This window comes from Physeter macrocephalus, chromosome 20 (genome assembly GCF_002837175.3).
Source record: "Physeter macrocephalus isolate SW-GA chromosome 20, ASM283717v5, whole genome shotgun sequence".
Lineage (NCBI taxonomy): Eukaryota > Metazoa > Chordata > Mammalia > Artiodactyla > Physeteridae > Physeter > Physeter macrocephalus.
In genome coordinates, this window is record NC_041233.1 from 20,774,718 (window position 1) to 20,787,283 (window position 12,566).

At 39.5% G+C, this 12,566-nt stretch overlaps 1 protein-coding gene across 1 annotated transcript in view; it reads right to left on the reverse strand.

Annotated features, from left to right (window-relative positions):
• Positions 1–12,566, reverse strand: part of RUFY2 (RUN and FYVE domain containing 2) — a 78,900-nt gene extending 66,334 nt beyond the window's left edge. Inside the window, 9 exon segments of the mRNA XM_055080956.1 lie at positions 370–574; positions 657–746; positions 839–1,032; positions 4,372–4,425; positions 6,879–7,098; positions 7,737–7,851; positions 8,512–8,621; positions 8,707–8,823; positions 12,338–12,566. Coding sequence (XP_054936931.1) covers positions 370–574; positions 657–746; positions 839–1,032; positions 4,372–4,425; positions 6,879–7,098; positions 7,737–7,851; positions 8,512–8,621; positions 8,707–8,823; positions 12,338–12,465 — 1,233 coding nt within the window. The 5' untranslated portion in view covers positions 12,466–12,566.

Below are 12,566 nucleotides of genomic sequence, written 5' to 3' on the forward strand. Positions count from 1 at the left end.
GCGCGTCTGGAGCCTGTGCTCCACAACAAGGGAGGCCGCGACAGTGAGAGGCCCGCGAACCGCAATGAAGAGTGGCCCCTGCTCACTGCAACTAGAGAAAGCCCACACGCAGCAACGAAGACCCAACACAGTCAAAAATAAATAAATAAATTTATTTTTAAAAGTCAGTTTTGACATCTATCAATCACCAGAACAAACCTCCTCCCAAAGACAGTGAATCTATAGAAAGAAAAGATTCTTTTGTGTTAAAGTACAAGAAGTACACTAGTTTTAACTGATACGCTCTAAGGAAGCAATCGCTACTGAAAACTGAGGAATACAAATAACAGAGCAAAAGGAGAAAAACTAAAGAAAATGTTTGTTTTTTACCTTGTCTGTGTTAAGAAAACAAACAGGATTTTTTGGCTCGAAAACTTCAACCAGCCAAGGATTTTCAGAATAATCAGCATAAAACTCCAGTTCCAGCTTTACATCTTTAAAGTTAGGTAGGTTTATCACTGCATTGGCCACTTTGTCTGATCCACACTCCAGCTTTCCTTCGTATGTCAGTTTATTACTTAAGGACATAATTTTACTAAGGGAATTACAAAATAATTTTAGTTTTAGTGATGAACACAAATACAAAAATCACTCGTAGCTGACACTGTTACAAATACCTGTTCATTCTGTACTGCACGGTTAACTGTACGACAGCATTCTTATTCTGTTCCAGCCTCTTGAATAAGCTTTCACTCATGCCAAGAGCTCTGTCAACAAATCCAGTTCAGGCTTATCAGTGTACTGAAACTGTCCCTTAAAAAGAATCTAGTTTAAAATTGAAACCTCAACGTCTGCTTACCTTGCTTCGCAGTTTAGTACCAGGGGAGGAAGCTGCTGATGATCCCCCACCAACACAAATCTCCGCGAAAAAAAAAGTGGCCCTAGGCAAATTGGTTGGCTAATTTGAGAGGCTTCATCCACTATACAAAAATCAAAAGTTTTACGAGAAAATATGGGATGGTTTACTCCCATACATGTTGTTGCAACTATAAGCTAAAAACAAATAGGGAAAATAGATCAGTTATTTCATATGTCCAAGAAATATACCTTGTTTTTCCCATTTTTGAAATTAAAAGATCAAAAAAGAACTCTTTGTCCCCCAAAACAGGAATCCCCCAATATGATTGCAGAAACACAGCATGCAAAAAATTTTAATTTTTTACTATATTTTTAAATCAATTTTCCAGACACTATAACAATGCTCAAATTTTGGTATTTCAAAATGGAAATCTGAAACATTCAAGAGGCAGTAAGTTAATGAATTTATTTTTTTAACGTCAACCAGGACTTTACTTCTGGAAAGATGGAGTACTTTTCCCTACTCCTCCCACAAAGTACAATGAAAAACCCTGGACATTATATAAATATAAAACTATAAACATAAAGACTGAAAGGTGGAGGAAAGGTAGACCAGCTAGGAACCTTGGGACACGAGGAACACCACAGTTCCCTGGGTTTTCCTTTTGCCTCAAATATCCCAGATTTGGAGCTGATAAGACTAGGAACACAGGAATGCCAATGTATGCAGACCAAAAGAAGCTCCAACAAAAGCCAAAGGAACAGGAAAAGGATAGCCTAGCAGACAGAAAACTTATACAATAATCACTCAACTCTAGCCAAACACCACATAAAAAACTATGGCCTCAATAGAAATAAAAAAAACAAAAATAAACGGGACCTAATCAAACTTATAAGCTTTTTCACAGCACAGAAAACCATAAATAAAACGAAAAGACAACCTACAGACAGGGAGAAAATATCTGCAAATGATGCGAACAACAAAGCCTTAATTTCCAAAATATACAAACAGTTTATACAACTCAATAACAAAAAAACAAACAACCCAATCAAAAAATGGGCAGAAGGGACTTCCCTGGTGGTCCAGTGGTAAAGAATCCGCCTTACAATGTAGGGGACACTGCACTGATCCCAGGTCAGGAAACTAAGATCCCACATGCCGAGGGGCAACTAAGCCCGCATGCTACAACTACTGAGCCCACGTGCCTCAACTGGAGAGCCTGCATGCCACAACTAGAAAGAAGACCGAGCGCGGCAACTAGAGAGAAGCCCGCACACCACAACGAAGAGCCTGTGCACCACAACAAAAGATCCCGCACGCTGCAACGAAGATCCTGCATGTCACAAATAAGACCGGACACAGCCAAAAATAAATAAATAAATAAATTTAATTTTTAAAAAAGAACTACATCTCCTTTATTAAAAAAAAAAAAAAGTGCGCAGAAGACCTAAATAGACATTTCTCTAAAGAAGACATACAGGTGGCCAACAAGCACATGAAAAGATGTTCAACATCGCTAATTATTAGAGAAACACAAATCAAAACTACCACGAGGTACCACCTCACACAGATCAGAATAGACATCATTAAAAAGTCTACAAATAACAAACAATAAATGCTAGTGAGGGTGTGGAGAAAAGGAAACCCCCCTACACCGTTGGTAGGAATGTAAATTGGTGCAGCCACTGTGGAGAACAGTATGGAGGTTCCTTTAAAAACTAAAAATAGAGTCACCACATGATCCAGCAATCCCGCTCCTGGGCATATATCTGGAGAAAACTCTAATTTGAAAACATACATGTACCCCTATGTTCATCGCAGCACTATTTACAATAACCAAGACATGGAAACAACCTAAATATCCATCGACAGATGAATGGATAAAGATGTGGTATATGTATACAATGGAATATTACTCAGCCATAAAAAAATGAAATAATGCCATTTGCAGCAACATGGATGGATCTAGATTTCATACTAAGTAAGCCAGAAAGAGAGAAAGACAAATATCATATGATATCATTTACATGTGGAATCTAAAAAAATGATACAAATGAAATTATTTACAAAACAGAAACAGACTCACAGACATAGAAAACAAACTTACGGTTCCCAAAGGGGAAAGGGTGGCTGGAGGGATAAATTAGGAGCGTAGGATTAACAGATACGCACTACTATATATAAAACAGAGAAATAACAAGGTCCTACTGTATGCACAGGGAACTATATACAACATCCTGTAATAAACCATAAAGGAAAAGAAAAAAATAATAAAAATTTAAAAAAAACACATGTTCAATCTAATAAAGATATTAGAAAATCTAAAAAACCAAAAACAAAAAATTATGGCCTCGCCCCCCTACCAATGCCAGCAAAGGTCAAGGGGGGATCCTAGACTTCCACCTGCCTGAGGCTGGAATAAGGCACCCCAATACCTTGCTGGAGTGATGTCAGAGAAGGTCAAGCCAGGATTTGCATCCCTCTTGGCTGGTAGTAACCCTCACCCGGCAATGCAGTGGAGACTGCGTGGGGAGCCTAGACTTCCTTTCACCCCTATCCAACAGTAATGAGAAGCCCATCACCTTCTGCATTAAAAGAGGCCAAGTAGGGATCCTGGACTTCAGCTCCCAGCTGGCAGTAATGAGGCGGCATACCCTCTTGCCCTACCAGGGTAGTGTTAGAGAAGCGAGCTAAAACAGAAGTTTTAAATAACACAATACAAAAATGTTCAGATTTCATCAAAAATCACTTGTTATATACAGAACCAGAAATATCTCAAACTGAATGAATATAGATGACAATCAATAGATGACAGTGATGTTAGAATTATATGACAAAGATTTTAAACCAGCCATGATAAAAATGTTTCAATGAACAATTATGAATACACTTGAATGAAAAGAAAAAGATATAAAATCTCAAAACAATAAAAGTCTTGGCAAAGAAATAGAAGGTCCAACCAAATGGAAGAGTAACTAGAATTTTAAAATCATGGAATAGGCTCAATAGCAAGGGACAGAGAAAAGAATCAGTGAACAAAGACATAGAAAAATAGAAATTATACAATCTGAATAACAGACAGAAAGTAGACTGAAAAAACAAAAACTAAACAGAGCCTCATGGACCTACGGGACATAAAGGATCCACCATTCGTGTCTTCACAGTCCTAGCAGAAAAGAAAGAAGGAGGGGCTGAAAAAGCACTAGAAGAAATTGTGGCTAAAAATGTCCCAAGTTTGGCAAGAGTCATTAAATCTATAGATTCAATAAGCCGGGAAAACTCCAAACATGATAGAAAAAAATCCACTACAAGACATATCATAATTAAAATTCTAAAAACTAAAGAAAAGAAAAAATTCTGAAAAGCAGCCCAGGTAAACACCACCTTGCTATAAGGAAAAACATTCCAATTCAAAGGTCAGCATATTTCTCATCAGAAACCATGGAAGCCAGAAGAAAGTGGCAGCATATTTTCCCAGTATAAAAGAAAAGAATTACACATTTACCCAGAATCCTATAACTAGCAAAACTAACCTTCAGGAATGAAGGGGAAGTTGAGACATTCTCACATTGTATATCACTATACACCTATCAGAATGGCCAAGATGAAAAATAGTTAACACCACCAAATGCTGACAAGGATCACTCACACTTTGCTGGTGGGAATGTAAAATGTTATAGCTTCTTTGGAAAGCAGTTTGGTAAATTTTTTAAAAACTAAACATGCAACTACCAAATGACTCAGACACTGCACCCCTGAGCAGTTATCCCAGAGATATGAAGACTTACGTTCACACAAACCCTATACATGAATGTCTACAGCAGCTTTATTCGTAATAGCCAAAAACCGCAAACAACCCAGATGTTTTCCAATGGGTGAATGGTTAAACAAATTGTGGTGCCTCCATACTATGGAACAATACTCACCAATAAAAAGGAGCAAACTACTGATTGACACATTTAACAATCTGAATCTACAGAGCATTAGGCTAAGTGAAAAACACCAATCCCAAAAGATTACATACTGTATGTGAAACCAAGCAGGACCTTGTGGGGCCCTCCTAGGAACAAAAGCCTTTCCGGGTCCCCCATTTCTTATTTGTAGGATAAAGGCTTCAGCCTTCTCGATCTTCCCAGAGTTCCAAAGGGCATATTCAAACAGCTACTAATCAGGGAAATAGGGGATGCAGAAACAAAGGAGGAACAATCAAGAAACTATAGTGCAGGGATTAAAGAAGGATCCTGGTTCTTCCTCAAGGAATATATGTTACAAATATCTTTGAGTTCTTCTTCTTTTTTTTTTAATTTTTAGTGGAGTATAGTTGATTTACAATGTTGTGTTAGTTTCTGCTGTACAGCAAAGTGAATCAGTTATACATATATCCACTGTTTTTTAGATTCTTTTCCCATATAGGTCATTACAGAGTATTGGGTTCCCTGTGCTATACAGTAGGTCCTTATTAGTTACCTATTTTGTATATAGTAGTGTGTATATGTCAATCCCATCTCCCAATTTATCCCTCCCCTGCTCCCTTGAGGTCTTCTGCAGGAAATAAGACCGGCACCCAGGTAGAGGATAGTAACTGCAGGCTGAGGCCAAGATTCCTGGAGCACCACCCTCTTACCTCACCACCAACCAACCAGAAGAAAGATACACACCCTGCAGCCCTCACCCCAAATTTTGCCTATAAAAACTTCTCCCTGAAAAGAGTTTGAGGTTTTTGAGCACGAGCTGCCTGGTCTCCTTGCTTGGCCCTGCAATAAACATTTCTCTGCTCCAAACTCTGACGTTTCAGTTTGTTTGGCCTCACTGTGTGTCCGGCATACAAACTTTTGTTTGATAACATATATTTCCACTTATATAATATTCTTGAAATGACAAAACTGTAGAAATGGAAAACAGAAAAGTGGTTATCAGGGGTCAAGGAATGAGTAGGCAGGAAAGAAGTGGGCATAGTTATAAAAGTACAACAAGAGTGATCCTTGTGGTAATGGAACTATTCTGTATGTAGACCGTATCACTGTCAATATCCTTGTTGTGATATTTTACTTTAGTTTTGCAAAATGTTACTACTGGGCAAAGGGTATACATGATCTCCCTGTATTATTTCTGACTACTGCATGTGAATCTATAATTATCTCAAAATAAAAACTTTAATTTAAAAAAGTAAATCAGACATACATCTTAGCCACTTCAAAATTTTTCAATAATTGGGATAGATATTAGACAAAAGAGTTGTAAGAATAGTCTATTAAAATCTATTTTAGATAATTTTTAAGACAAAAATATCAGTTAAGACTTCCCAGTAAAAATATATACAGACATTAAATAAAAATTAGGTTCTATATCAAAGCCTAAAAATACCTATCACAAGACTATTCATATACCATTATTTCTAATTCAAACTCACTAAAAAATCCTGATTATTAGTTTTCTAGGTGTGACACTGTAATATAATAAGAAATACACATTTGGTCTTCCTTCTGGTTCTTGACCCAGAGCTCCTAAAACCCTTGGAATTTCCTGATTGATGGGGTGAGAGGAACATCTTTCGTTATTCATAAGTCACTTTTAATCATACCTGAGTTTATGCTAATGAGCTGACTTTCTTGAGTTCTGTGAGCCATTCTAGCAAATTATAGAATCCAAGGAGGAGGACACAGGAGCCCCCAAGCTGGGCACAAGAGGCTTGAACTCGCAATTGAGAACTGAAGTAGGGGGCAGTCTTGTGGGACTGAGTCCTTAACCTGTGGAGTCTGCACTAACTGCACATAGTCAGTGTCAGAAGTGTGAGTAGACAGAAGCAGAGTTTTCCTTTACTAGGATATTTTAAACTAGAAGATGGGAGCCCTGAATAATAAACCAGAAACCTTATTTCAGTTCAGAAGCAAAGAACAAACTATAAACTGGTCCTGTAGTTTATATAAATTAATCACGTGCAAATTTGGTCAATGCAATTAAATTTCCCAAAGTACCATTTCTCCCCTCATTCTGGCTACAAAAATTACTGTCAGTTTTATTATACAATAATTGTACTTACTTGACTATTGTAGAGTTCTTCTAGAAGAGCTAAGGATCTAATGGATTTTGATCTGCAAATATCCTCCTCTGTAAACTTCTGGATATCTGGATGTACCTTCTGAGTCTGACCCAAGCGCAAAAATCCAATTTTAAACTTTGCTAACTTCAAAAGAATATTGTCAACAGCCGAGTGTGTATAGCTGGTCAATAAAACACTAAAACCACAGGCATAGAGAATTCTTACCTAATAATGAATAAAAGAAAGGAAAACAGCATTACTTTTAACTCCCGATAATTTTTAACATTTATATTTTTTGAATAGAATTAGAAAACTTAATAGGAAGCATATCTAAGAGCTGAGCCAAGTAACTTTTAAAAAAACTATATAGCCAAAATGTTTTATGAAAATAACATGGCATTATTGTCATGTTATTAATGATATGTTAATAATATATTATGTCATAATAAAATGGAATACAAATACACTTTGACTAGTGCCTGGCACACAGTATCAGTCAATAAATATTTGCTGCTATCATTATGATTATCCTAAGACTGCTCAGTAATTTACTGACATGAAAAAAAATTCAAGAAAACTCTATTGCAACCACCTCTGTACAACTTATCATTTTTTAAAGGGAAGGAAAATATACATATAACAACAACAGAAAGAGATTTTAGACAATCTTACATGCAAGATATCTACAAGGTGATTACAACTATTGGTAATTTAGGTTTTCTATTTCTCATGTCACTTTTAGTTTGAAATAAAGGCATTTTGACTTAAAATTCAGCCCTTTTGATATCCAATATCACATTCTCTGAACCAAGGAGAAGCTGATTTAAATATTCAGTTTCTAAGCAAAAGAATAATAACCTTACAAGAGTACATATGGTAGTTGTTTTTCCTGTTCCAGGCATACCCACGATGAGGGTGTAGTCTTTTGAAAGAAGTACCTTTTTCATGGCTTGCCTTTGAGGCTTATTCAAACCTACATTTAAATTTAAAAATAACAGGAAAAAGAGTATTGAATTTCACTGAGCACCTTAACTATTTTACAAGAAAAGCTGAGTCTATTCTAGTCTGTTCTTCATACGTCTTTTCAAAGTAAGGAAATGTCATGGTGACAGTAAAGGTCACAGGTAAACTAATTCCAAAGAGATGCTGGTCTAAAAGCTGTAATTACAAGTTTATAAATTATTAAAGGACTTCCCTGGTGGCCCAGTGGTTAAGAATCCGCCTGCCAATGCAGGGGACAGGGGTTCAAGCCCTGGTCCGGGAAGATCCCACATGACGCGGAGCAACTAAGCCCATGCGCCACAGCCACTGAGCCTGTGCTCTAGAGCCCACGAGCCAAAACTACTGAGCCCGTGTGCCACAACTACTGAAGCCTGGGCGCCTAGAGCCCATGCTCCGCAACAAGAGAAGCCACAGCAATGAGAAGCCCATGCACCGCAACAAAGAGTAGCCCCCAGCTAGACGCAGCTAGAGAAAGCCTGTGCGCAGCAACAATAGACCCAATTCAGCCAAAAATAAATAAATAAATTTATTTTTTTAAAAAAATTATTAAAATACTAGACTATAATATAGATTAAATTATAAATAGAACCAAGAAAAATTAATGGATGCAGACACGCTGATTTTAACATACCTTTTAGAATGCAGGCAACTGTGTCCTTTGCATCATGTGGAAGAACAGAACTGAGGTAGGATATAAACTGTGGTTCGCGAAAGTCAATGATTAAATCTCGAAGTTTTTGGCTGAAAAGAAAAAAAAAGCTTTTTTATTTACTACACGTTCCTTAGGAAAGTGGAGCAAAATTCAGATTCATTTATTGTTACAAACCTGGCATAAGTATTTTCCATCAGTTTAGAAAGATTTCCTAATGGGGTATCTATATCACAATGTTTTTCTTCCTGGTCCAATCTGAACAAAGTTGATTCTGGGAGTCCTGACAAGTTCCTAAAACAGCAAACAGATGTACATGAATGTTTTTCATTTAACATAGTCAGTGGGTCTGTATAAGAAATATGCTGCTGTCTGCTAAAAGAGTAAATGAGCCAGAATTGCTATTAAAATGGCTACCAGCCCCTAATACATACTTGCTAACCAAAGACAGGCTGAGGCCCTGGATTGGTGGGAAAAGGGAGAAGGGGAAGGCACAAGGCACCAAAGTCGAAGCAGTTAATAATCGGGAACCTACAACATTTGCTAACAACTCACTTGGACCTGGGCAAGTTCGACCTGGGCAATTCAGCCTGGGCTCACCACCCCAGAAGGATCCTGAGCATACGGCTCCTCCCTCCTCCAGCCTGGAGTACAGGTCTCTTTCCCGACAGCTTCTCCCACTCCTCTATCAGCCCCTACACCATGATGTTCTCTAGGTCCCCTCCCTGATCCTGTGTACTCTTCTTTCTTGTCATTTTCCCTCTGGTCCCATGCCCCAACGTGGGTCTAAATCCCAACTCTACATCTTCTGGCCTGACCTCACATTCCTCTCCCACCCTATTTCTCACCCAAGCTTCAGGTTTGGATATCCAGCAAGCAGCAAGATATTTATTTCCACTTAGTTAAAACCCAGGCTATGAAAGTTCAGATTTTCAAAAGGGAACAACTCTTTATTCCTGCTGAACCCGATCCTTCTTCTGTGGTCCTGACCTCAATTAACGGCTCTTGCATCCACACAGCTGTCTTGATCCTTCCCTCTCTCGAGCCTCACTCCCTTCCAACCCTGCACACTCGATCAGGATCCCATGTCAGACAGTTTTACTTTCTAAATACTTCTCAAAGTCATTCCACCTTCTCTGTCAAAACTACTCTGCCGGGCTTCCCTGGTGGCGCAGTGGTTGAGAGTCCGCCTGCCGATGCAGGGCACACGGGTTCGTGCCCAGGTCCGGGAAGATCCCACATGCTGCGGAGCGGCTGGGCCCGTGAGCCATGGCCGATGAGCCTGCGCGTCCGGAGCCTGTGCTCCGCAACGGGAGAGGCCACAACAGTGAGAGGCCCGCATACCAAAAAAAAAAAAAAAAAAAAACAAAAAAAACTACTCTGCCCTCAATCACCTCAAGGCTGGGCCACTACAACAGGTGCCTGACTTCTCAGCTTTCAGTTTTGCCTCCATTAATTAACTCTATTCTCCACAGTGCATCCACAGAAAAATGCAAATCTGATTATTATCATTCTTCTGTTTATTTATTTATTTATTTATTTTTTGTGGTATGCGGGCCTCACACTGCTGCGGTCTCTCCCGTTGCGGAGCACAGGCTCCGGACGCCCAGGCCCAGCGGCCATGGCTCGCGGGCCCAGCCGCTCTGCGGCACGCGGGATCCTCCCAGACCGGGGCGCGAACCCGGCTCCCCTGCATCGGCAGGCGGACGCGCAACCACTGCGCCACCAGGGAAGCCCCATTCTTCTGTTTAAAACTCTTCAGTACATCTGAAAAAGTAAAGTCAAAACTTCTTAATATGGTATATAAGACCTTCTATGATCTGACATCTCCAATCATTCCCTTCTTTATCTTTTACATTCCAGAAACTAATTATTACCTGTACTTTCCTGAACACTCCACTTCACACCATCAGGTCTTTCCACACCCTGTTCCCTCTGTTTGATATACTCCTCTCACACTGCTTCATCAGGCTAACGTATTCACCCACAGGGTAAAGATCTGGAATGACCTTTTTCACAAAGCCTTCCCTGAGCCTCCTAAAACTGGGTTAAATGCCTCTCCTCTGTGTTCCCATCAATTCAAACACTTGTCATATTAGACCAAAAACATATTTATTTATTTGCTACCCACAAGACTATGAGTTCCTCAAGGGTTTACAAAGCACCTAATTCATGTTAGTTGCCAAATAAATACCTCAAAGGACTGACTGCAGGGATTCCTAAGAAACAACAGAAATATCACAGCTGATACTCCAATATCATAAAACCTAGGCTAGGACTGGTTATGGCTTAACTAGGATTACTGATTAGCAGAGAGCAAGCCTGGACATTTCCACTGCATCCCAATTACTGATCTCCATCCACTAAGAAATGTGACGCATGCCGGCACTTAAATGCAAGAAAGGCTGGGGAGTCCAGGAAGAAGGGAATATGGATATTAACGAACATGGATATTAGTTTCTACCACAAATTTTCATACCGACTTTTCTATTTACTTAATATTATTCTTTAAATTAACTCACTTTAACTTATACTTTATAAGTATAAAGTATTTACAACTATAAATGGAAAAAAGCATCTTCTTTAAAAAAAGAAGGGCTTCCCTGGTGGCACAGTGGTTAAGAATCCACCTGCCAACGCAGGGCACACGGGTTTGATCCCTGATCTGGGAAGATCCCCATGCCACGAAGCAACTAAGCCTGTGCGCCACAATTACTGAGCCTGCGCTCTAGAGCCCGCGTGCCACAACTACTGAAGCCCACGCACCTAAAGCCCGCGCTTCCCAACAAGAGAAGCCACCACAATGAGAAGCCCGCACACCACAACGAAGAGTGTCCCCGGCTCGCCGCTACTAGAGAAAGCCTACACGCAGCAACAAAGACCCAACGCAGACAAAAAATAGTAACAATAATAACAATAATAATAAAATTATAGGGCTTCCCTGGTGGCGCAGTGGTTGCGCGTCCGCCTGCCGATGCAGGGGAACCGGGTTCACGCCCCGGTCTGGGAGGATCCCACATGCCGCGGAGCGGCTGGGCCCGTGAGCCATGGCCGCTGAGCCTGCGCGTCCGAAGCCTGTGCTCCGCAATGGGAGAGGCCACAACAGTGAGAGGCCCGCGTACCGCAAAAAAAAAAAAAAAATAATAATAAATTATAAAAAATAAAATATTTTTTAAAAAGGAGAGAATGAAACGGTGAGTGCCCAGAGTGCTAAGAAGGAGAAATAAGCTTTACAGCCAACACAGGGCGTCTGTCCTGCCTGCTGTACACATGGTTGTGAGAATCTGATAAGATTACGTCCACATTAGCACTATGGAATGTAATGCACTAAACAAAAGTTTAGCAGTTGGATAATTGCTAAATGCCACTGAACTCTACATTTAAAATGGTTAATGGTTAGTTTTATGTTATGTTAATTTTATCTAAATTTTTTTTAAAAGGCATGGAGTACTGGTACATGCCACTACATGAAGATGAACCTCAAAAACAGTATGCTAAGTGAAAAAAGCCAGTCACAGAAGACCACATATTGTATGATCCCATTTATGTGAAATGTTCAGAAGAGGCAAATCTATAAAGATAGAAAGGGAATTGGTGGTTGCCTAGGGCAGGGGGAGTGACTACAGGATACAGGGAGTCTTTTGGGGGTGATGAATATGCTCTAAAATTGATTTTAGTGCTGACTGCACAGCTCTGTGAATATACTAAACATCACTGAATTATACACTTCAAATGGATGAACCATATGGTATATGTTTACATGTCAATAAAGCTTTACCCCCCACCCAAAAAGGGAATATTTCATTACCTGTCTAATAAACAGGTTACAGTTGTCATGTTAATCTCCTTCATGTACCCCCTAGACAAAGCAAACAATGTTCTCTCTTCTCCACTTAAAATAATTCTGTCACCTGCCATTAGATTTGTGATAGGCATGGCACCATTTTTATTTTGGAAATTATGTAAATATTGTCCATCACAAACTGTCTTTACATGTTCTGTTCTAATCAGGTTCCCAATGCAGCTGCCACTCTCCT